At 36.6% G+C, this 24765-nt stretch overlaps 1 protein-coding gene across 1 annotated transcript in view; it reads left to right on the forward strand.

Annotated features, from left to right (window-relative positions):
- Positions 1-24765, forward strand: part of MYO3A (myosin IIIA) — a 211290-nt gene that overhangs the window by 75975 nt on the left and 110550 nt on the right. Inside the window, exons 11-14 of the mRNA XM_024575935.3 lie at positions 18074-18173; positions 19797-19913; positions 21124-21228; positions 21329-21412. Coding sequence (XP_024431703.2) covers positions 18074-18173; positions 19797-19913; positions 21124-21228; positions 21329-21412 — 406 coding nt within the window. The remainder of the gene's footprint in view (positions 1-18073; positions 18174-19796; positions 19914-21123; positions 21229-21328; positions 21413-24765) is intronic.

Here is a 24765-nt window from a genome sequence, read left to right on the forward strand (position 1 = left end):
TTACGATAAAGTTTAATTCATAAATTAGGCTTAGTGAGAGATGGACAACTACTACTAATAAAATAGAACAACAAACTGTAATAAAAGTTGTGTGCATGTGGCATTATTAAGTAGAATAAGGGTTACGTGGACGCAAGCACTGTGAGACCATGACAATCAGTCTGATAACTGAGGGGACTGCTGAGTGACTAACAGGCGGGGAGAGTGTGCAGCGTGGGGACACTGGGCAAGGAGTGATTCATGCCCAGGTCAGGGCAGAGAGGGGTGGCTTGAGATTTCATCACGATACCCAGAATGGTGCACAATTTAAAAGTTTTGAATTGTTTATTTCTGGAATTTCGGACCACAGTTGACCATGGGTAATTGTACCTATGGAAAGCAAATCAAGGAATGGGTTGGGGGAACTACAATAAATGCTATTTTAAATGAACATGTTACTCAAATTTAACAGAAGAAAGAGAAACTAAAGAGAAAATGAAGATATTATTGGAGTAAAGAAAAATGTTTATCTTTCTTCATTTCAAGAGTTTTTGGCTTTTGCTGATGTTTAAAAGGTTAACTTCATTTTGATTCTATTCTGGAAAATATCTACTGTTTCCTGGCTCAAGGATGAAGTTAGCAGTTGTACTTCCTCCTGTGTCCTGTGTTTTCACGTCCTAGTATTGTTATACTATTCTTTCATGTTGTCAAATTTAACATGTATAGTGTGCCTATAATCATAATTTGTAGAGTTGCATAATCTTTCTGCATTTAAATTGATTCATTGCTCACCACAGTCTTTTTTTTTTTACTATATACCCTCTCCTTTTCTGTGTTCTTTCATCATTCTCTTGAGTAGCTAACTTACGTCATATCATGGTTATTTCCAGAAAGCCTCAAGCACTGAGTTCTTTCCTGCTTGAGTTTGAAGCTCAGTTTAGTTAGGTAAGATGTACTTAACATTTATTTTCCTCAAAATGTTACGAACATTATTCCATTGTCTTTTCGGCAGTGCCTGTTGCTGTTGAGTGCAATGAGGCAGTGAGATTCCTCCCCTTGCTCATGACTGATTTTTCTGCCAACCTGTGTCTTAGTGTCAGTACTTCCGTATGAATTTTGCTTGTCCCCTGTGCTGTGTTATAGCCAGCTCACAGTGGCTCATGAGAACCAAGCGAATCTTGGTTCTTTTCCCTTTCATTTTGGGTGCTTAAACCATGCACCTTACTCCACCAGTAACTCAGTCATATTTATTCTGCACCTCGTTGCTGGTCTGTCATGATTTTCCTCCATTTCTTTTCCCAATTCAGCTGACTCATTGTTTATCTATTTCTGGGTTCTTTATATCTCTTCATAACACTTTGTACCTTCTCTTGAGGAGTTTTCTCTTTAATGAGAAATCATGTAAGAAATGCCTTTGAAAGATGGAGAACTTTTTGTCTGAAACTTTTCCATGATTCTTTTTTTTAATCCTTCTTTCCTGTGTTATATGTTCTTCTGCCTTTTGTTTATCATCCTTATCTCCTCCTCTTCCTTTTTCTTTTTTGTTAAAAGTATGCCTGGTGATGAATCTCTTCTCAGATCCGAACAGGAACAACTGTGTTCTAGAAAAAAAAAAAAAGCAGGAATGGTAGAAGGATAATTTAAGTGTTTAGTTTGGATTAGATTGATTCCATAGAACACCAAATCTGTATTTTCTTTATCTTGGCACAGCTATCTTCTGTTTTGAACCTTTCAAAAGTCAGTGTACAGGGCCCCTGGGTGGTAAAAGCCCAGGGAGCACCATTCGCATTGACTCTCTCTGGTTCAAAGCAAAATCCCATAATGGCAGCCTTTCTGTATCGTGGTATAGTAACTGCTGCTGCTTCTCTGCTTCCCTGCGCCCTGTCTCCCCCTGGCCACTGGCCGTCCCTCTGCTGGATGAGTAGGTGATAGGTCCCTGCTCCATGGTCTTCTTCAGCTCCCCACCCATTGTTCTTTCACATGTTGACCTGAGTCTCATCAGGACCCTTTCCTACTTCCCACGTGACCTACTTATGCCCCAAGCAAAACTCATTGCACAGACCTCTCAGGGATATGCACTTTATGTTAGAAGAGTCTTTTTCATTACCAACTGAGGTCTAAGGAGTTATGTGTTGGTTCTCAGCTTCTTTCATTTTAAACAGATTTCACAGTGTTTGCCAGTTTTGCTTTATAAATTGTAGGACTGTAACCATTACTGTTTTTCATGAAAGAAAGAGGCTTTTCTCTACTTTCCATTCTTTTTGCTGTTTAATGAGTTTTAGGAGAAGGGAAAATGGCCTTGTTCTGTGATCTTTTTAAATTAATTGTGTTTTTCCATTACCATTTATCTCCCTTGTACCCTCTTCTACCTCCAAACCACCCCCATCACCATACTGTTGTCCATGTCCACAAGTCCATTTCCTTTTTTTGCTCAATCCCACCTAACTCACTCCCAGAGCTATCAGCCTGGTCTCTGTCTACGAATCTGTCTCAGTTTATTCACTAGATTCCACATATGAGTGAAATCATATGGTATTTGTCTTTCTCTGACTGCCTTATTTCACTTAGCATAATGTTCTCCAGGTCCATCCATGCTGGTCCAAAGGACAAATTTTTTGTCTTTTTACGGCCAAGTAGTATTCCATCATGTAAATGTGCCATAGTTGCTTTGTGCATTCACCCACTAGTGGACGCTTGGGCTGCTTCCATATCTTGGTAATTGTAATGAACATAGGGGTGCTTATGTCCTTTCAGATTTGTGTTTTGGGTTTCTTCAGATACATTCCCAGAAGTGGAATCCTGGGTCCTAAGGCAGTTCCGTTTTTAATTTTTTGAGGTAACTCCATACTGCTTTCTGCAGTGGCTGCACCAGTCTGCATTCCCATCCAACATTGCAAAATAATTTTCTCCACATCCTTGCCAACACTTGCAGTTTGTTGATTTATTGATGATAGTCATTCTGACCAGTGTGAGGTGATATTGCATTATGGTTTTAATTTGTATTTCTCTGATGATTAGTGACACTGAGCATCGTTTCATGTGTCTGTTAACTATCTGTATGTCCTCTTTGGAGAAGCATCTATTCAGGTCCATTGCCCATTTTTTAATTGGATTGTTTGTTTTTTGTTTTTGGTGTTGGATTTTTATAAGCTCTTTATAAATTTTGGTTATCAACCCCTTATCAGATGTATCAGCAAATATGTTCTTCTATTCAGTGGGTTGTCTTTTTATTTTGTTGATTTTTTTTTTTTGCTATGCAAAAGCTTTTTAATTTGATGTAAATACAATTTGTTTTGTTTTTGTTGTTGTTGTTGTTTCCTTTGCCTAGGAAATATATCAGAAAAAAATATTGCTACAAGCAACATCTGAGATTTTACTGCCTATGTTTTCTTCAGGATTTTTATGGTTTCAGGTCTAACATTTAAGTCTTTGATCCGTTTTGAATTTATTCTTGTGTGTGGTGTAAGGTGGTCTAGTTTCATTTTTGTGCACACATCTGTCCAATTTTCCCAACACCATTTATTGAATAAACTATCTTTAGCCCATTGTATGTGCTTGCTGCCTCTGTCAATTATTAATTGCCTATAAAGGAGTGGGTCTATTTCTGGGCTCTCTATTCTGTTCCATTGATCCACTGATGTGTCTGTTTTTATGCTATTACCATAGTGTTCTGATTACTGTAGCCTTAAAGTATAGTTTCACATAGGTAGAGTGATTCCTCTAACTTTGTTGTTCTTTCCCAAGATCACTGTTGCTATTCAGGGGCTTTTGTGGTTTCATATACATTTTTGAAATATTTGTTCTAGTTCTGTGAAATATGTCATTGGAATCCTGATGGGAAATGTGTTCAATCTATAGATTGCTTTGGATATTAGGGACATTTTAATGATGTTAATGCTTCCTATTCATGAACATTGTATATGCTTCCACTTATTTGCATCTTCTTCAAGTTCTTTCTTTAGTGTCATAATTTTTCTGAGCACAGGTCTTTTACATCCTTGATTAGATTTATTCCTAAGTATTTTATTCTTTCTCAAGCAATTATGAATGGGATTGTTTTCTTCACTTCCCTTTCTGATAGTTCATTATTAGTGTATAAAATGCAACTGATTTCTGGATATTTGTTTTATATCCTCCTACTTTACTGAACTTACTTATCATTTCTAGTAGTTTCTTGGTGGAATCTTTAGGGTTCTCTATGTACAGTATCATATTATCTGCAAATAATGACAGTTTTACTTCTTCCTTTCTAATTTGGATAGTTTTCATTTCTTCTTCTTGTCTGATGGCTGTGGCCAGGACTTTAGTACTATGTCGAATAAGAGAGGTGAAAGCAGACATCCCTGTCTTATTCCTGATCTTTAAGGGGAATGGTTGAATATTGAATATGATGCTGGCAGTGGGTTTGTCACATATGGCCTTTATTATGTTTAGGTATGTTACTTCTAATTCCCACTTTGCTGAGAGTTTTTATCATAATTGGTGCTGCATTTTATCAAATGCTTTTTCTGTGTCTATTGATATGATAATGTGGGTTTTATCTTTTGTTTTGTTTATGTGGTGAATCACATTTATTGATTTGTAAATGTTTTACCAACCTTGCATCCCAGGAGTAAATTCCACTTTTCGTGGAGTATGATCTTGTAGTGTATTGCTGAATTCAGTTTGTTAATATTTTGTTGAGGATTTTAGCACCTCTGCTTATCAGGGATATTGAGCTATAATTTTCTTCTTTTGTAGTGTCTTTATCTGGTTTTGGATTTAAGGTCATGCTGGCCTCCTAAAATGAACTTGGGAGTCTTTCCTTCTCTTGAATTTTTTGGAATAGTTTGAGAATGAGAGGTGTTAGTTTTTTTCTGAATGTTTTTTGACACTTTTTTATTAAGAGATGGAGTATTTCTTGCCTGCCCTTAAGCTCTGGAATTTCTGTGACCTCCGTGGTTGACAGAAGATAGCAAAAGTAATGCTATGGTGTTTTTGAGCTAAGGCCTTAAAAAGCTATCAGTAGCCACATCATGTCTCTTGGAACACTTTTCCTGCAAACCCTGAGCTTTCATGAAGGAAGTGAGACTGAGGGACCACTGTGCTGGAGCTACCATATATAGAGAGGCACTTTTTGTACTCCGGAGTACTTTCACATAAAATTGCATTCATATGAAAATGCTTACAGAAAATCTGTACAAGGATGAAATCCTATAATGTTTCCCTAAAGTTCATGTGGACTCATTCATTTAGTACTTCCTTGGCATCTTCAGCATCATTCATTGTAAGATTGTTTTTCATGAGAATTTAATATTAAAATATGTTAATTTTTGTAGGGAATTTTAAATTTTATCAGCTATTAGGACCACTTTATAAATTCTAAAAGTTACATTAGATTCCTAAATTCCTATAATGTTAATGCCTCCAACGATGTTCTAGAAATCATTATTTTAAAGATGACGTTATTCATTTTTAGATATATTAAATTGACTCAGATCTTTCCTTTAAAATATTTTTATTTTTTCTTGTAATTTTGCAATTATTTTATTTACAGAGGTCTCTGAAAATAATCACATTTGATTTCATGGGCTAAAATAAATCCAGAAGTATATGTACTTAAATAGAGTAAAATATAATCCATTTTCTAAAAATCACAAAAATTCCTGAACAATCCTGTGTGTACATTATTTGGCTTTTCTCTTAAAGACATTCGTCTTTAAAAATTTTTATTCTGGAGAGAAAAAATAATCTAAGAGATTATTAAGAACATTGACCTACATTATAAAGGTTGCAAGAAATACTGCAATATTGCCCATTTGTTTATTTTTTTTTTCAAGTTAGCAATGGCCTAGGATTTGACTGCATCCATTTTTGGTATAATTGTCATGAGGCAAGATACATTTGCATAGAATTACATTTACTGCTGAACTCTGCGGTGCCTCACAGACGCAGGACACTGAGTGCACATGGTACTAATTTTTTTGCAGTAAAGCAAGATTCATGAGATGCGAAGGTTGAGTGGAGAGCAGAGCAACCCTTTTCCCTGAGTGCCTTCACCTTCTCAATTCTCCACATGTTACCACCAGGCCACAGGGGCTAGGTAAGGAGTCTATTGAGAAGACACTGGGAATTTTTGTGCTTTAAATTAGCTAAAATTTTAACCACTCTTTTGCCAGAGAAGGAAGAAAAGTATAGTAGTTAAGGGTTAGAGCAGAATATTTCAGTCTTTGAGTAGAATTCAAAATGATGTGCCCTCATTCCTTACTGCACCTAAAGCTTTATCTCTGCCTGCTCAGCTGCCCTAATCTTGTTTGCTTCCCCATTTAGTTTTGTAATCTCTGCAAAAAAAAAAAAAAAGTGCTGTATTTAATGGAATTTTTTGGTTTTGGAGGATTATGATTCATTTTTGAAGTTAGATTTCTATACATGTGTATAAATACAACTGGATGTTTTTTTAAGTGAAAAAATATGAAGTCAAAATGCCATGTTTTTTCAAAAAGGAAAGAAAGAGAAAAAAATACCTAACTATAGCTATGCTGGTCTTGGGAATTGAAATTAAAATACAGGGTCTGGAACAAATAACACCCCTTTCTTATTACCAAATCTTTTATTACAAAATCATAAGCTTGTAATTCTGTAACATAACAGTATCACACTCAAGCACATCATATGATATTTTAGGTAAAATTTTCAAATTAAAACTATAAATTATTACACCCATATGATTACCCTACCAACCACACTCAAGCTGGCAGATTACTTCGGCCAGACCCCATAGAATACTATTGTTTTCTGTTTGACTCATATAGATTTGACTGTACCACAAGTTCCTCTCAGAAAATTACATGTGTGGATGTTTGGGGGAGAAGGGGTGTGTATGTGTGTATAAAGACATTACCTTGGCAGCCCAGCCTAAAATGTGGGTGTTGTCCCCCATCCATGGATGATGATAGTGTAATTCTCCTGTATTTATTCAAGTAAGGTGGAAGGAGGTCTTAGGTTCTTTGGGGGAGGGGATGTTAAATTTGATATAATTAAACATGAAAGCAGAGTTATCAAATAGGCAGTTGGATATAGGAATCTGGATTTCAGGAGAGAAATCCATGTAGGAGATCGTCTTTGTAAGTCTTTTGCTTATAGACGTCTTAATGCCCTGGCACTGGATGAGGTCACTGAATGTAAGTATTTAGAAGGAGATGTGAAGGGGGCCTAGGGCAGAGCTCTGGGAGACTCGGCAGAAGGTGAGGAGTCAGAACTGGAGGTTAAGAGTGTGTGGTCCTCTACAGAGGAGGAGCTGGGGAATGTGTTCTGTTGCAAGCCACATGAAGCACGTGTTTCAAAAAGGATAGAATAGTCACCTCTGCCAAACAGTGCTGAAAATTTAGGAAAAATAGAGTAATGCTGAATTTGGACACAAGAATTTCTCCAGTGACCTTGACAAAAGCCATCTCAGCAGGATGTGTTGGAAGGAAGCCCCAGCCAGGAGAGGTTAAAGGAGAGCAGTGCCGTGAGGAGGGAGAGGGAATGTGAAATACTCTTTCAAGAGGCTCAGCTGTGAAAGGAGGGGAAATGAGGCAGTAGTGAAGGAATAGAGGGTCAAAGAAAAGGTTGTTAAAGAGGGGAGATACTAGAGCTCATTTGAATGCTGATGGAGAAGTTGCTAATGCAGGTGAGAGAGCACCCTTACATTCCTGAGAGAGCAAGGTACAAGTAGAAGAGTTGGCCTTTGTTCACAGCAGGGACAGTTTATCTATGTAACCAGAGAGGAAGCTAAGAGAATAAGGTGCACAAAAATGAAATTTTGCCAATTTGTTTTAAAAATATTGCAAAGAAAAAAAATACAAGGAAACATCAAAATGGCAATAATAGTTATCTCTTGGTGATGGAGTTGTAGGTGATTTTTTTCGTATATTTTTGGCATTTTTTCAATTTTTTAGCAAAGAACAGACGTTAACTTTATACTTGGAATAAATTGAATGTGATAAAGATAATCACACACTATTCAGTGACCCTTTGTGCCATCATTCCTTGAAAAGGCAAACTCCACGAAACTGCCCGGCCGTATTTGTTCTCAGCCAGGTAAATGTTCTGTAATGACGTGTGCCCTGAAGATGCTTATAGAGGCAGTGGCGACCCAGCTCTGCCCAGTGCCGGCGCTGTGCAGCTCCCTCTTTGCGCGAAATTCTACTCACAGAAACGGTGTCTTCTCCGCTCTCTTACTTGTCTCTAAGGTAAAAGTGAGGAGAAGAAAGGTGTTAGGAACTCTTGGCAGACAGAGAACAGCCATCAAATATTCTTGCAAACACCAATGTCAATTTTACTTCATCGTCTAAAACCAGGTCACTCTATCTAAAATAATAGAACAGAAAAGTCCCATTCACAGCAGAAGCAGACAAGATTTCCCAGTGGGAACAGTTTTCTTTAATCTCCAGATAACTGATACCTTTTTTAGAGCCCAGAGGCACATTTTCACCCTGCCCAGAACCACCTCCAAGTGATTACCACATAGTATACGTTGCTTAAAATGTGCTCATTGCCTTAATACAATCACTCTTTTTAGTAAGAGAGATTGTGCCCATTGCCCAAATCATAAACAAAGGAATATATACTCCTTGATGCAGGCTGCTTCTTAGTTATAAATCAAAATCTATGCTAGAAAAATAGCATTTCCCTTATTATGTTTCTTGGATAGGTAATCCACATATATTGAAATAGTGTAAGCATAGTCAGCAAAAAATAGTCTTCTTCTCACCTGTGTCCCTTCTCAAAAGTGACTAATGCATTCAGTTTCTTGTGAGATATTATTTATATACAAGCAAATAACTAGAGCATTAATGGAAAGTTTAACAAGCCTCTTTTAATATTTAATTTAATTATTGAATATTCTCTATTATTTTAGCAAAAAACATCAAGGATGGTCAAAGAGGCCTATGATGTTGAAAATCCTTGACAATTAGAGATTGAAGAGAATTTAATATTTTTCTGAAATAAAAGTGTTGAAGATTGGAGAAAAGACTCAATTTTTTAAAAGTTGATTCCCATACCTCTCACTGACATATCAATTGTACTAAAGGATATCTCTAATTTGTTCTTCAACTAGCTTGTGAGCTTTTAATGTAATATGAAGCATTTCATGGCTTAATATTCTTAAAAAGTTTTGCTCAGTCATAAAGCATACATTAATCTTTAATGCACTGATTTTTTTAAAAGGACTCTCTACCTAGTGAACAGCGATCATTGATAGAGTCTGCTGTCCTCTCCTCGAGACCCTGCTCTTTCCCCCAGGTCTCGTGCCTCTCCAGGGCTCAGCAAGGTATGCCTTGCAGGCCAGATCTGGCCAGCTGCCTGTTTTTGTAAATGAAGTTTTATTAGAACACAGGCATGCCTATTTGTTCATGTATTCTCTAGGCTGCTTTCACACCGCGACAGCCAGGTTGAGTAGCTGTGACACAGGTCAGATGGCCTGCAAAGCTCGACATGTTTATTTTTCTGGCCCCTTCCAGAGGAGTTTGCCAATCCATACCCTAGCGCAGGGATGTCAAACTCATTTTCACCGGGGGACCACATTAGCCTCACGGTTGCCTTCAAAGGGCTGAAATAATTTTAGGACTGTATAAATGTGACTACTCCTTAACTGTTAAGGAGTTGAAATTACATTCGGCCCTTTGAAGGTAAACTCAAGGCTGATGTGGCCCTGATGAAAATGAGTTTGACACCCCTGCCCTAGGGTATGGAATTTTGGTCATGGTGATAAGTGGGCAAAAACCATTAGCAAAAAGAAAAGTCAAGAAGTGATTTTAAATGCAACAATAAAAAGATCATAATGGTACAGAGTATCCTGTGGGAACATGCTAATTTTTTACAGAAACCTTCAGTGTTCATTTATTCCACATGCTTTAGTACCCACGTGGAGAAAAGAGGAGGGAGACTACTAATATAGAGATTTGGAATAAATTAAGGAAGATGCTAACAGAGGTACAGGTTTTCATCTGCTTCTATATACAGCTGACCTTTGAACAACATGGGTTTGAGCTGTGTGGGTCCACTTACGCATGGATTTTTTTCAATAAATATGTACAGTACTATAAATGTGTTTTCTCTTCCTCATGATTAACATTTTTTCTCTAGCTTATTTTTATTAGATATAATTGTATATAAGACAAATAACATAAACATATTTGTTAATTGACTGTTTATATCATTGGCAAGGCTTCTGGTCAGCGGTAAAGTTTGGGGGGAGTCAAAGATTTTATGTGGATTTCCAACTGCAGGGGAGAGCAAGGTGGGGGAGGGTAATATTCCTAACCCCCACGTTGTTCAAGGGTCAACTGTATTACTTTTCCAACCTCACCCAGCATTGCTTCAAGTTTTATGAACATGCGTTTATCTGTGCAGTACAGATTAAAGCACATCTTTAAGGAATTACATGCAAAAGAGGAAAGGCTCTGTGAATGAAAAGAACAATTAAATCTGTAGTGGGGCTGGCTGACTATGACACCTGTCACTCCAGTCATTGTTAGAATTTTTCTACTGATCTGGCTTTCTTTCCCATCATCATTTCAGAGCTACACACTTGGTTGGCCAAAAGGGCCAAACTGCACGTAAATAAAAACTACTTTTCCAAGGCACACCAGTGAGAGCCATACTCCCATTGGTACTTCCAGTTGTGACTTTGTCTCTAAAATTTGAAGATGGACATGGAAACTAAAATAAAACCATCGATTAGATTTATGTTTAACAAAGGATTGCTGGACCACCCCAGTGGTTCCTGGATTGCCTTAGAAGATAGAGCTTGATATTTACAAGAGTATATCTCACCAAAGTAAAAGCAAATAAAGCTGTTGCATTGCAATAGTACAACTGAATAGTAAAGAAAATATTTAACACGGAACAGCAATAGTTGTTCAGTGTGTAGAACTGAAATACAAGTGAAACTATAATAACTATCCCTGAGGGCATCTGTGACCTTTGATAGTACAGAAAGAAAATATTTGTAGTCTGAAACGATGTCTCTCCAGTATTGCAGAGTAAATGCAATATATAATCTGGCTAACAAGCTGTACTTTTCACAAGAGGACAAAAATCCTACAGAAGGATTCTGACTTTGCTTTTTCCCAAGTATTTCAGAAATTAAATATTAAATATAGTCATGAGAATGGAAACTAATTCTATAAAATAAAGGCAAAAAGAAAATGTTAGCATTACAAAATTATCTTGAAACTTACATATGTACTTTTTAATTGAGCACTTCAATTGTTTACCAGACTGAAAAAATAATAAAATTTTTCTTTCGTTCTACAACATTTAGTAAAAAGAAAATATTCACTCTTTTACCCAAGAAATATACTTTGAGCACTTACCATTTGTCACAATCTGGTCTAGCGGAATGGGGTATATCAGTCAACAGATTTACATTTTTTAAAAATTCCTGTTTTCATGGTGCTTACATACCAGTGGGAAACACCAAACAGTAAATATTATAAATTAGTAAATAATGTAGTATATTAGATGGTGATGCATGCTAGATTAAAAAATAGAGCAAGGTAAATTGGATCGGCAGTCTTGAGTAGGAGCTATAATGAAATTACAATGTTAAAAAAGAGTGATCAGCTCAGAACTCACAATGGAAGGAGCCTCAGAAACATTTAAAGTTTTATTAAATACTCTCCCCATTTAGGATTTAGAAGGAGATCAGAATATTGTTCAATTGTAAGAAATCTCCCTTTTTACCCAAGTATCAAGTCAGTAGTCTAAGACAAATTTTCTAAATGTTCTTACAAATGTTCCATAGCTTTCACACATCTGACTTTTTTCTCCTGTCTGTTTCACTGTTCCTAACCCCTGTCAACTCTAGCTCATTCAGTGAGACCATCATCTCCTCAGTGGAGATGGGGGGAAGTGGAGACGAGAAATTTTAATTAGATGACAAGACTACAATTTGGTGACAGTGCATATAGAAGGTGGGGGAGACGGAGATTTCTACTGTGTGCAGCTAATCAGATGGTGGTGTCAGTCGGTGAGATGACAAACACTGGGCGAGTTTCAGGCTTTGCTGCAGAAGGTCATGCTTTGCTTGTAGGATGCGTTAGAGTTTGAGTGCATTTAAGACGTCTCTATTTCCTCAGCCTCCAGCATCATGCACTGCGATTTCCCCAGGCTGTTCTTTCAGACCTGACCAACCCACCAGCCACTGGTCCCTCATACAAGCCATGGAATCCTACTTTTACTTAAAAAACAAGATTAAATGCTGAACAAATAAAAAACTTTCCCAGTTCACCAGAATGGAATTATTTCCTCTGTACTATTTCCATAGCATTTAATTTTTACTTTGGTTGTGGCACTATGCCTTGTGTTGTTTTAAATGTTTGTGTTTGTAGCTCCCATTAGATTAAAACTCACTGAATGCAGAATTTTAGATCTTGTTTCAGACACGGTAACCCCTCAACACTTAGGACAATGACTCTCACATAGAAAACCTCAATGAATAGTGATTGGATTAAACTGCACTCTCAGATTTTTATTAAAATGGCAGTGATATGAGAATAGTCTAAAGAAAAGCCCTTCCAAAATCTGTAGCAATCACTTCCTATGCACGTGTATCTTCTTGAAGTATGAAAAATTATTTTCATTATACTTCTGTCTGATACTTGGTATGTAGTTAAATCTAATAAATACAAATCATTTGATACTGGAAAAATGAAAGTTGACCAGAACAACAATCAGTCATGATTGATAAGATATTCACTATTGTGTAAAATTATAGAAACATTTAGATGTCTTTGTGGAAATGTACTAACTCATTTTAAGAAATACTCAATAGTATAATAAGAAAAGTCATTCAAAGCTATTTATTTACCCAAATGAACCCCAAAGAATTCATTTTGTTTCAGACAAACATGGCTATCATGTCACTGTCGTGACAAAGATGGGACTAGACATCTTCCTCTGATGAATGACCATTCGGTCATTCCACAGATGGTTATTGAGTGTCTGTGTCCCAGCTGCTCTTTTAGGTGCTTAGGATACATTAGTGACCAAAAGAGACAAGAAAGAAGATATAAAGTATTTTCACAACTGTTGGCTCTCTTTTTATTTTCATTTATAAAATCTACTTGTGTTTTTCTTCATCATCCATTACAAATTTAATAGCTTTTAAAATGTTTAACTCACAGAGAAAGCTTTCAAAACTAATTCATACATCTAAATTAACTATGCTTCATTTATGTATTTTTAAAACCCATTTAAACAAATATATGTCAATTAATACAGTAATATTTGAAGCATTAGCTAGTTGTACCTCCTTGATTTTAACATATTCTTCTACAAAAATGAATCTGCCCAAACATATAAGTCCTAGCTGAAATTATCTTAAATTTTTGTTGATATTTTTAATCCTCACCCAAGGATATGTTTATTGATTTTGTGGAGAGAGAGAGACAGGGAGGGGGAAAGAGAGGGAGAGAGAGAAACATTGACGTATGGGAGAGGAAGATCATTGGTTGCCTCTTCCCATACACACCCTGACAGGAGATTGAACCCACAACCTAGGTATATGCCTTGGCTAGGAATTGTAACCTTTTGGTATATGGGACATTGCTCCAACCAACTGAGCCACCTGGCCAGGGCTGTTGATTATTTTATTTATTTATTTATTTATTTATTTATTTATTTATTTATGGTTAACTCTTTCATCAGATTGTGTGTTCCATGTGGGCAGGGATCTGTTCTGGTGTCTTGTAACTTTATCCCAGTATGTTGGGTGCTCTAGAAATTTAAATAATTATTGGATGAATGAATTGTTGAATGAATACAGGATTGAATGTTGAAACATGTATAAATCAAGGCTCTGCTTGTGTGTGTGTGTGTGTGTGCATGTTTGCAGTGGGGGAGAATTCTAAGAAATCAGAACAAGAATGGAATGTTACATTAATCATGTGACTCACTGAGTTTTGCCACAAGGTTGAACCTAATGCAAACTTGCTGATCTGACTTTTCACGTTTCTTAAAATGAAAGGAAATTGGACTGCATTATATTTAACTGTTCTTCTCTTATGTCCTGTGCTCTTCCATATTGTTAATTGTGTGGCTTTATCAATGTGACACTAATTTTAAATCTGAACAATATTATGGGTGCAACTGTCGTGCCACTCAGAAAAGTAGAGAAGCGAGTCACTCACTGGTGCTACTTTGTTGTGATGGCTGTAACTGTCTCTTTTTCTTGCCTCATTTTCTCCATAATGTTTAAGACCCAGGCAAGTGACAGCAACATTGACCATTCTGTCCAGAGCAGCCCTTTGTCAGTGGCTCTGTCCTGCAGTAATTGGTGATGCAGAAATACAGTTATGGGAGAAATACAACTATATAATATATAATCTAACTATATATAATTATATATGGGGGAAATATAGTTATACTTATACAAATAGGCAATTTCAGTGGTCAGGATGTTTCTCCAGTTAAACTGACCTCAACCCGGACCAGAGAGAGATTGGGAGGGAAGTTTGCTGGAGCCAAGATGTGCTGGACAACCACGTGCGTTTTCACTGTGTTCCTCCAGCACCTAACTGGGCTTCAGTTCTCTTGCCAAAAGGGTTAGTTTGCACACCAGCCGGTAGGAGTAAGGTTCAGTATTTTGACTGAATCCACGAGTTGTATTTTACATCTTTGTATCCTCAATGCCAGGCATAGAAAGATGAATAACATTTGGTTTCTCACACAATTGATCCCCATCTGGCGGGGATGATGAACATGAATGTACCTAATTGAATGTGAAAGCATCTCTGCTAGTGGTGCATGCTCTCTGCCATGGCTTCACAGAGAGGGTGCTAGTTGATTCTGACTTTGCATGAAAAGTAGTAATTGGCCAGAGAAGGGAGAAAAGTAATTCCAGGCAGAGAAAACAGAATGAGCAAAGTACAGAATCTTGGAGATACTTGACCTCCTGGGGGATGTTCTGTACAGAGAGGACGGGCGATGGTGCTGGAAAGGTTGGTTAAGGCAAGATTATGGTGATTCATCGATTTCATGCCAAGGAATTTTTAACTCATACTCTGAGTAAGGGGGGGCCTCGGAGGTTTTTAGTCATCACAGTATCAAAATCTTTGCTACATTTTTGGCAGCAAATACCAAAAGCATCATGAAGGACAAATTCACAGGAGCAGAAGAACAAGGGTACCAGCCAGCCAAGTGTTGATCCCCTGGTTCTTCCCCATCCAATCCTTTTCATTCTCCAGGAACAGTCTTTAGCTGCCAGATGGGCCCATAAAAAGAGGTGAAAATTTCAGGGCTCATCATTTCAATCAAGTGGATAGTTGGGCTTCTTTTTCTATTTTTTAAAAAATTATATATGAGTCTCTTTGGAAATATGGGAATAAATAAGATGAAACTTGATGTATTTAGCAAGTGTGGAGACAAACCATGTGCCTGTCCTGTGCCAGAAATCATGGGGGATATTCCATCATTCATTCATTCACCAAACATTTATTGAGGACCTGCTATGTTCTAAATGGGAACTAAAGACACACATAGCCTTGTACTTGTACAAGGAACTTACATTGTAGTAAAGGATTCAAATATTAACTAAATTATCCACACAATTAAGTTCCTAACTATAAATTTCTGTAAATGCTATAAAAATTATGAAGGACTCTTAAGAATTGCAAATAGGAATGAAACTATTCCTATTATTAGATACAAGACTTATATCATTACACAATTTGCAAATATTTTCCCCCAGTCTGTGGCTTCACTTTTTATTCTCTTAGCAATATCTTTTGCAGAGCAGAGTTTTAATTTGAGGAAACCCAATTTACCATTTTTTCTTCCACGGGTGGGGCTTTTGAAGTTGTATCTGAAAACTCATCTCCAAATGTAAGTTTATCTATATTTTTCTCTTACGTTATCTTCTAGGAGTTTTATAATTTGTATTTTACATTTAGGTCTGTGATTCATTTGAGTTAGTTTTTGTGAAAGGTGTAAGGTTAGTGTCTAGAGTCTTTTTTACTTTTTTGCATGTGAATGTTTAGTTGTCCCAGCACCATATTTTGAAGACATATGCTTATCTTGAAGAAGTTTACAGTCTAGTAAGGGAATAAAATCCACACAAAAAGCACTGACTGAAATGACTTAACTAAGACATTTGTCCTGAAGGATGTAAGAATTATGTTAAGTGGTTCAAAAGAGTGGCATTTGAGTTGGACTGTGAAAAGTGAATAAAGTTTCATCATCACACAGGTGGGGCCAAGGAGGAAATAAAAACAAAGGACACATCTTACATATTTTTTGAAAGATCGCTCTGACTACAGTGTTGAGAAAAGTGTTGAGAACAAGGCAGAGGTGGTAACAGGGAAACCACTTGGAAGGCTATTGACATGAAATGTGCTAGAGGAGGTAGATGATGGTGAGAAATGTTTGGTGGTAGACAGAGCTGAACCGGTTTGTATATAGACTGCACGGGAGGTGTGAGAGAAAGAGAAGAGTCAAGGATCACTCTTAGGTCTTTGTCTGAAGAGTAAGAATGGAGTCACCATTTATTGAGATGGGGGTCATGGAACAGAAGCAGGTATGGGGCTCTGGGGGTATTAAGGAACATGGTTTGAGACAGGTTAAGTCTGCCAGTTAGACTTCCAAATGAAGTGTCGAGTAAGCAGTGGGATACTTAAGTCTGGAGGTCAGCAGACTTGTCAGTGCATGAGTAGTATTTAAAGCTATGAAACAGGACATGAACGCAGATAGAGAAGAGAATAGCTGCAAGGACTGAAGTTTGGGGAACTCCAAAATGTTACAGAAAGATGAGGAGAAGACAGAAAAAGACACTCAGATGAAGATGCCAGTGAATTAAGGAAGCGAATCAAGGGAGGAGTATAGGAAGCCGAGGTGGATGTACTCAAGAAAGGGGTCTGTTTGCCTGCTGCTGATATGTTAAGTAAAATGAGGATTAGAACTGACCACTGGATTAGCGACGTGAGGGCCATGAATGTCCCTAAGAGAAACTGTTTCCTGATTGAAATGGGTTTTCTTAATGGTAGAGAAAAATGGAAAATATTGAATTTAGAAAATTTTTTGATAATTTTCGTAATAAAACAAGGAAATGGAACAGTAGATGGAAAAAACATAAGTCAGGGAATGGTGTTTTTTGTTTGCTATAACAGCTAACAGGGAAGAATGAGTGATGTAGGCATGAGAAAGGAGCCAACAGGAGTGATTTCCCTGAATAAGTGAGAGGAAGCAGATGCAGTGCACAAAAGCAGGGCCGGCCATGGGTAGAGGCCAGGAGAGTTTATCAATAGTGACTGAATTCTCTGAGCGATGAGAAAGCATTCAAGTTTACTGAGGGAATGGTATGATTCTTACTATTCCTCATAATCTACTTATTCTTTTTCCTTTTACTAATAGACAAATTCAGCTACTTAAAAAGTATATCCAAAAATAAACATTGGAAATACAGTTTTGCTCAAAATAAAGTGGATGATAATTTTATGCCCAGAAACGGTGAAACAAAGGCTTGTGTTTATCTCAGCAACTTCTCCAGCCTCCGTGTCAAATCAGGATCCTTATGCTATTAGTGAAAGATGCTGAAATGCTTTCCTTTGGGAATCAACTTCCTAATGTCTGAAATCAATTTTCTACATACATTTAACCTTTTGAAAATCCACAATATGGTTTATTTGTTGTATTCTTCTTAAATTTTGCTGAATAATAATTTTTAAATTACCATTCCTTAACCACCAGTGGCCTAATACTACCTCAGACAAAATTGGAAATCTAATGAATTCAAATCTCTGTGACTCACTACTTGGTAGCAGATTAAATCACACATGGGAATTTAGAGAAAACATTAAAGCAAATTATATGTAGGATAGTTATTGATAGAAAGTATGAACTCTTGATCATCCATGAAATAAGTTCAACGAGTTACATTTTTCCAATGGAAAAGAAAAACAAATAGATCAAATACATTAGGCTATTTTCTGATAAATTGTTATCGTCAAATTTAGTAAATCAGCTTCATAGAAGTTTTTCAGTCTCATATGAATCTAAAACATATTTCCAACTATGATCAGTAATAAGTTCTCAAATCAGAAATGGTTTTTCTGTTTGTATTGCTCCACAGACACGAACGTATTCACACCAAGAAAAGTAACTTCAGCAGACCTTTAATTTCCATTCAGAAGGATGTAGATGATTTAGCAACCCTAGAAGTTTTGGATGAGGTAAGGAACCCAGGTTAATGGAACATATACATTCTTGATTTTTTTACTGTGCATAATTGATGTGAGCAGCAGGTTGTTTGAATAGCATCTGTACGTCTCATGCTTTCTTTGTCTCTTAGCTTCCTGTATCTCTCTCCTGTCTTCCGCTTTAACACATGTACCATAGATGTCCAGATAGCTCCAGTCTGCTGTCAGTTTTTGTCTGCTTCTGATACTCAGATTGCAAAGGAGTGAGTTTCCACTCTTATGAGTTGCTTATAGGTCACAGACTCTTCTTCCCCTTAATTCCTTCTGGGAGTTTCAAAAAGACAATGTCCTGAGGTCAAAAAATTGTCTCCTGCAACCTCTATGTGGCATCCTTCCTTTCTCCTCTCCTGTTCCACTCTCAGTGGCAGTACCTAGAGGCCTCCAAGATACAACAGTAGCCTATTACTATGGTCAGTGGTCCCCCTCATGGGATTAGAGAGCTCCTGCTCGCACAGAGCTGACCTCTTAGGGCATTGAATTCTGCTGGAAACTCCTTGCTCATCCCAGTGACCTCAGAAGTAGTTCAGCATCTCTGTGTAGGTCCAAATCCAAGCCAGTAAACTGCAGTTTCAGCCTTCTTTCCCTTCTGTCCCCTTTATTCCAGATAATCAGGTCATTAGGGAAATGACTAGTTCCTTTTCAATAAAAGGTTAGGATCTCTATCCTGCCTGATCAATAGATTTTTATTTTTTAAATACTTCTGATACATGCCTGATCATTTTTGCTCAGAAATGCAGCAAATCAGGAGACATTTTCTGAACAGAAGTAGTCATTTGGTAAATTTAGGGTTGCATAAACAACTCAAGTACTTCCTCAAAATAATCTCTCTTGCGAACATCAAACATCTTGTAATCAGACAGTTTGCAAGTCAGGGATCGCCAAAACCTTCATGAATCCTTATGTATCAAATTTTGCAATGACGTGAATTCCTAGATTTGTGGATCATAAAGATGGCCTTGACATCCCATTGCTGACCTGTACGTAAAACACTGCGTTTGTTTGGTGTTACTGTCTGTGCTTTCTTCTTGTCTCTTGTTTGACCTAAGAATTTTGGGTCCCCTCTCGTGTCATATACTATTAAAGTAGTACATGGTGCTATTAAAATTGATTTCATGTGCTCGTGATTTATCCATTATGAAAGTTACTTTTCTGAACTTTACATTCTGCCTCATAGAGCCAAATGTCTAAGCAAAGGACTAGGATGTAACACAAAGCCACTGACCAACCTCAATTTGGAATAATAACGTGTTCACTACCTTCCCTTGCCTTTTCTAGTGTTGCTTCTCTTTATTTTATCTTCTACATTTACTTGTTACCTTGAAGCATTATATATATAATCTCCTATAATATCGTATTTGTCCTTTGGAAAACACAGGTAACAATGACATCCTTCTACGGCTCTCACAACCAAAGAAAATTCCTGTCAAGCGAAGGGGTAGCTGTTGGCCAAATGTTACATGTACCCCTATCAGTATATCTTTTCTTCTAGAGCCTTGGTCCAGACTCCAGATGTTTTATTTATTATTATTTACTTTTTAAATTGCAATTAATCATAAATGATTTTTAGTGAAAAGAAATTATGTTATTTTCTTATAGAATACAGTCTCTGAGCAGCTTGAGAAGTGTTATTCCCGAGGTCAGATTTATATCTATGTGGGAGACATACTCATTGCCCTGAACCCTTTCCAGAGTCTGGGTCTTTATTCCACGGAGGTATGTGGTGTGCCTTGCATTCTCTTACTTCATACTAATAGTTATACTATTCAGGTATGTAAATTAATTTAAATTATGCCAAAGAAAGTTTTATTTAGTACCTTGAACAAACAGTTAAATAATTATTGTTTAAAATGTAGAGACAGGAAAAAATAAAAGATGGATTAATCTGGATGCCATATGTGATCTTCCTTTTCCCAAAAGTATATGGCAGAATGTTACTTCCAGTTATTGAATCTAGTCTATGCTGTGTGTCATCTCAATACACATTTGCCTAAAAAACTGTCTACTCAATGTCTACCTCTGAACCAAGTATTGGAGAATTAAAGATATAGTTACATTGTTTACATAGGTAATATATACTTAACAGCTATAAAACCTGTCTTACGAGTTTAGAAATCCTTTAGACATATTGATTCATTTTTAATATCAGGTCATATGTGTTATATGAATATAAATATATAATTATCCATTATTCAACCCCTAGTGGTTTAATTATAGAATAGTATTCTGGAATTAAACTAAGCTCTTTTTAATTGGACCCATTCTCTTCTATTTGTGTACTCCAGAAAATTATTTAATACAGGGCCTGAGCTATTTTTTGTATGTGAAAAATACATAATACTTTCTTCCTCTACCAACTTAAAATTTACATAGTGAATTTAGGAACCTTGATTTAAGTTTCAGATGATTTTGCACTTTAGTGCAAATTCTGCTATCAATCACCTGTATGATCTTAGACAAATCAAGTAAGAGAATGTACGTAAAAGATGGGAAAGGAAAAACTGGTGACCCTATGCCAGACATTATTGTACCCAAGGAGTAGTCAACAAAATAGTACTTGATTGACTTATTTTTAAAGGGTCTTTTACTTAAAGAAATAATAGTATTTTCAAACCTTCAGTTCTATTTTGGAAGTGGTATGCACTCCCAAAAGTCTTCTTTTAAATACTGCTGGGAGAGTGATGCTATATCATATTGTCATAACATATTTCAAGGGTCTTTTGTGTCAGGCTTTTTTATTTTACATAATTTTACATGAATTGTGCACATATGTAAGTGTGTGGTGTGTGTAACATGTATGTAATGTTCAGTGATATAAAACTTTATTTATGTTTTGCTTTAAGAAATTGGAGCTCTACCTGTAAATAATCTAGCATTTACACAAAAACAAAAGCGCTACAAAATGTGATGTTTTTTAAATCCTTAGCATTCCAAACTATATATTGGAGCCAAGAGAACTGCCAATCCTCCTCACATCTTTGCAGTGGCTGACTTCGGCTACCAGTCAATGGTAACATATAATTCGGATCAGGTAAGGAGTCGCACATTCTTAGAAACCCCTCCTAGTTTCTTTGGCCAGCTGAACTGTGTGTGGAAAGGCCTTCTCACGGTTTCCTTTTCTCACTGTGCAGTGCATTGTTATCTCTGGAGAAAGCGGTGCTGGCAAGACTGAAAGTGCTCATCTTTTAGTTCAGCAGCTGACGGTACTTGGAAAGGTACAGTTTAGTTTTTCTCTGTCCTAATAGAAATACTTACTACATAGCAGAGCCTAATATAACTGATTATATTATTAGTCAGTAATTCCCACATTTAATAATGCACAGGAATTATAAAACACACTTGTTATTCTTTGTGAGTTTAAAATATAACAAACTATAAAAAGCATATGTTCTCCTTTGAGGATATTTTAACTTTTTTCACTCGTAGGCGGCAAAGCTTTATGAATGTGATTTTCTCTCCTTTTAGCCCCAACACATTCACTGAATGCTTGCTTTGTCTCTTTTTGTTACTAGCAGGTTAAAAAAGAGTCGATATTATAAAAATCAGTTGTATTTATATACTATATATATATACCTGCAATGATCAATTGGAAAGTGAATTTTGAGTATAATTTACAATAGCACCAAAAACATTAACCATTTAAATCTAACTCTTATAAAACATGTTCAAGAGTTATATGCTTAAAAATATAAAAAGTTGATAAAAGAAATCAAAAACACCTAAATAAATGGAGACATATACTATATTTGTGGAGTAAAAGACTCAATATTCTTAACATGTCAGTTCTCCACAAACTGATCTGTAGATTCAATTCAATTACAATAAAAATCCCAGCAGTATTTTTATAGAAAGAAATTGATAACCTGAATCAAAATTTATATGGAAATGTGAAAAATATATAATAACCAATAATTTTAAAAAAGAAAAAATGGGAGAATTAATATTGCCTGATTTTGAGGCTTACTATGAAGTGTAATCATTGTTAGATACAATATAAAATGCATAATGCATAAAGGGAAAAATTGGATTTCACCAAAATTAAGAATTTCTGTTCTCTGAATATCATTGTTATGAAAGTGATACCACAAGCTAGAGACTCAACAAAATTATTTCCATGTCTTATATCTAATAAAACACTGTATTCTTAATATATATATATACATATATATATATTTTAAAACTCTTAAAACTTAAGAAATCAAATAATGTTTAAATGAACAAAAGAACACTGATGTAAGCAATGAATGAATCCCATTAGATGAGGTTTGGATATGTTTCAAGTGCATTATGCTAGGTCAGTGAAGCCAGGTTCAGAAGAGTGCATACTGTGTGATTCCATTTATATACATTCTTGCATATTTAAAACTATAGGAACAGAAACACATTGGCGGTTATCATGGACAGAGGATGGAGCAAGGTGTTGACTACAAAGATTAATGATACAATTTGTGGAGGGCAATGGAATTGTTTTATGTGTGGATTGTAGTTGGGGTTATATGATTGTATGTGTAAAAACTTTGAGAACTGGACACTACAAAGGCTGAATCTTACTTTATTAAATAATGTCTTCATAAGTACTCTCTTCAACAAATGGTGCTGGGAGATTCAGAAAAATATATGCAAAAAAAAATGAAATTAGACCACCAACTTACACTGTACACCAGAATAAACTCAAAATGGATAAAAGACTTAAACATAAACCTTGACACCATAAAAGTCCTAGAGGAAAACATAGGCAGTAAAATTTTGGATATCCCATGCAGCAATATTTTCACTGATGCATCCTCTATGGCAAGGGAAATTAAGGAAAGAATAAACAAATGGGACTACATCAAATCAAAAGGCTTCTACACCACTAAAGAAAACATCATCAAAATGAAAAGGGAACCAACCATATGGGAAAACATATTTGCCAATGATATATCAGACAAGGGTTTGATCTCCAAAATATATAAAGAACTCAAATGACTCAATGCAAGAAAGATAAACAGTCCAATTAAAAAATGGGCAAAGGATGTGAGCAGACACTTCTCCAAGGACATACAGAGGGCCCATAGACATATTAAAAGAAAGGATGCTCAACATCTCTAGCCATCAGAGAGATGCTAATTAAAACCACAATGAGATACCACCTCACACCTGTCAGAATGGCCATCATAAACAAATCAGCAAACAGTAAGTGCTGGCAAGGACGCAGAGAAAAGGGAACCCTAGTGCACTGTTGGTGGGAATGCAGACTGGTGCAGCCACTGTGGAAAACAGTGTGGAATTTCCTCAAATAAACTAAAAATGGAACTGCCTTTTGACCCAGCAATTCCCTTTCTGGGATTATACCCTAAGAATCCTGAAACACCAATTCAAAAGAACCTATACACCCAAATGTTCATAGCAGCACAATTTACAATAGCCAAGTGCTGGCAACAGCCTAAATGCCCATCAGTAAATGAATGGATCAAAATGTACTGTGCACAAAAATGTACTGTGGTACATTTACACAATGGAATACTACACAGCAGAAAGAAAGAAGGAACTCCTACCCTTCAAGACAGCATTGGCGGAACGGAAAGTATTATGCTAAGTGAAATAAGCCAGTTGGTGAAAGACAAATACCATATGATCTCACCTATAAGTGGAACCTAATAAACAAAACAAACAAGCAAAATAGAACCAGAGGCATGGAAACAAGGAACAGACTGAGAGGGACCAGAGGGGATAAGGGAAGAAAGAAGGGGAAGGGCCTAGATAAGGAACAAGTGTAAATGGCCCATGGACATGGACAACAGGATGGGCATTGACTGTGGGAGCTTGGGCAGAGGGGTGGGTGGAGCAGGGGGCAGCAAAGGGGGAAAAGTGAGGCAACTGCAATAAAATAGCAATAAAAAAAATATCCCACAAATGCCTCAACTCAAAAAAAAAAAAAAAAAGAAACCCTTACTTAGCAGGGAACTAATGTAAGTGGATGAAGATGTTTTCTCATCTTTTTCATGGGTGCAAGGCCAGCCCGACATTTTAAAAGAGCCAAGTTTTTTTTCATGTTACTCTCTTCTTTCAACCTTTATTGCCTCTTTTAGAAATACCCAAAGTCCTATACACCTTAAACCTCACTGTGAATGCCCCCTTCAGCCCACTCACATTCTAGTGTAGCCTATGTTCCAGAAATTCCTATTGCTCTTGGCCCTGACTTAACAAAATTACCAACTTGAACACAGCTAAACTCAGCAAGGTATTACGCTGCGCATAATCTACCCAATCCAAAATTTCTACCAAGATGTGAATGACTGATACCTCCTTAACTTCTCAGAGTAGAGAATGCTTTTCTAAAAGAGGTTGCCTTTTAATCCAAATGAATTTCTACTTGGTAGAATTTCAAAGTGATAAAGACAAAAACGTTACACTTCTTTGAGGAGAGGAGAGTATGAAATGGGGTAGGAGGAAACAGAGGGACAGGCAAGTAGGCCTGGACTGGGCTTCCACTCCCCCATCTATGCTTCTAATCTGTTCTCAGCTTTCACAATTACTCCCTTTCCTCTGTTTTTGAATTTACAAATTATCTAAACTCCCTTAGTTG

Source organism: Desmodus rotundus, chromosome 4, assembly GCF_022682495.2.
Source record: "Desmodus rotundus isolate HL8 chromosome 4, HLdesRot8A.1, whole genome shotgun sequence".
Taxonomy (NCBI): Eukaryota; Metazoa; Chordata; class Mammalia; order Chiroptera; family Phyllostomidae; genus Desmodus; species Desmodus rotundus.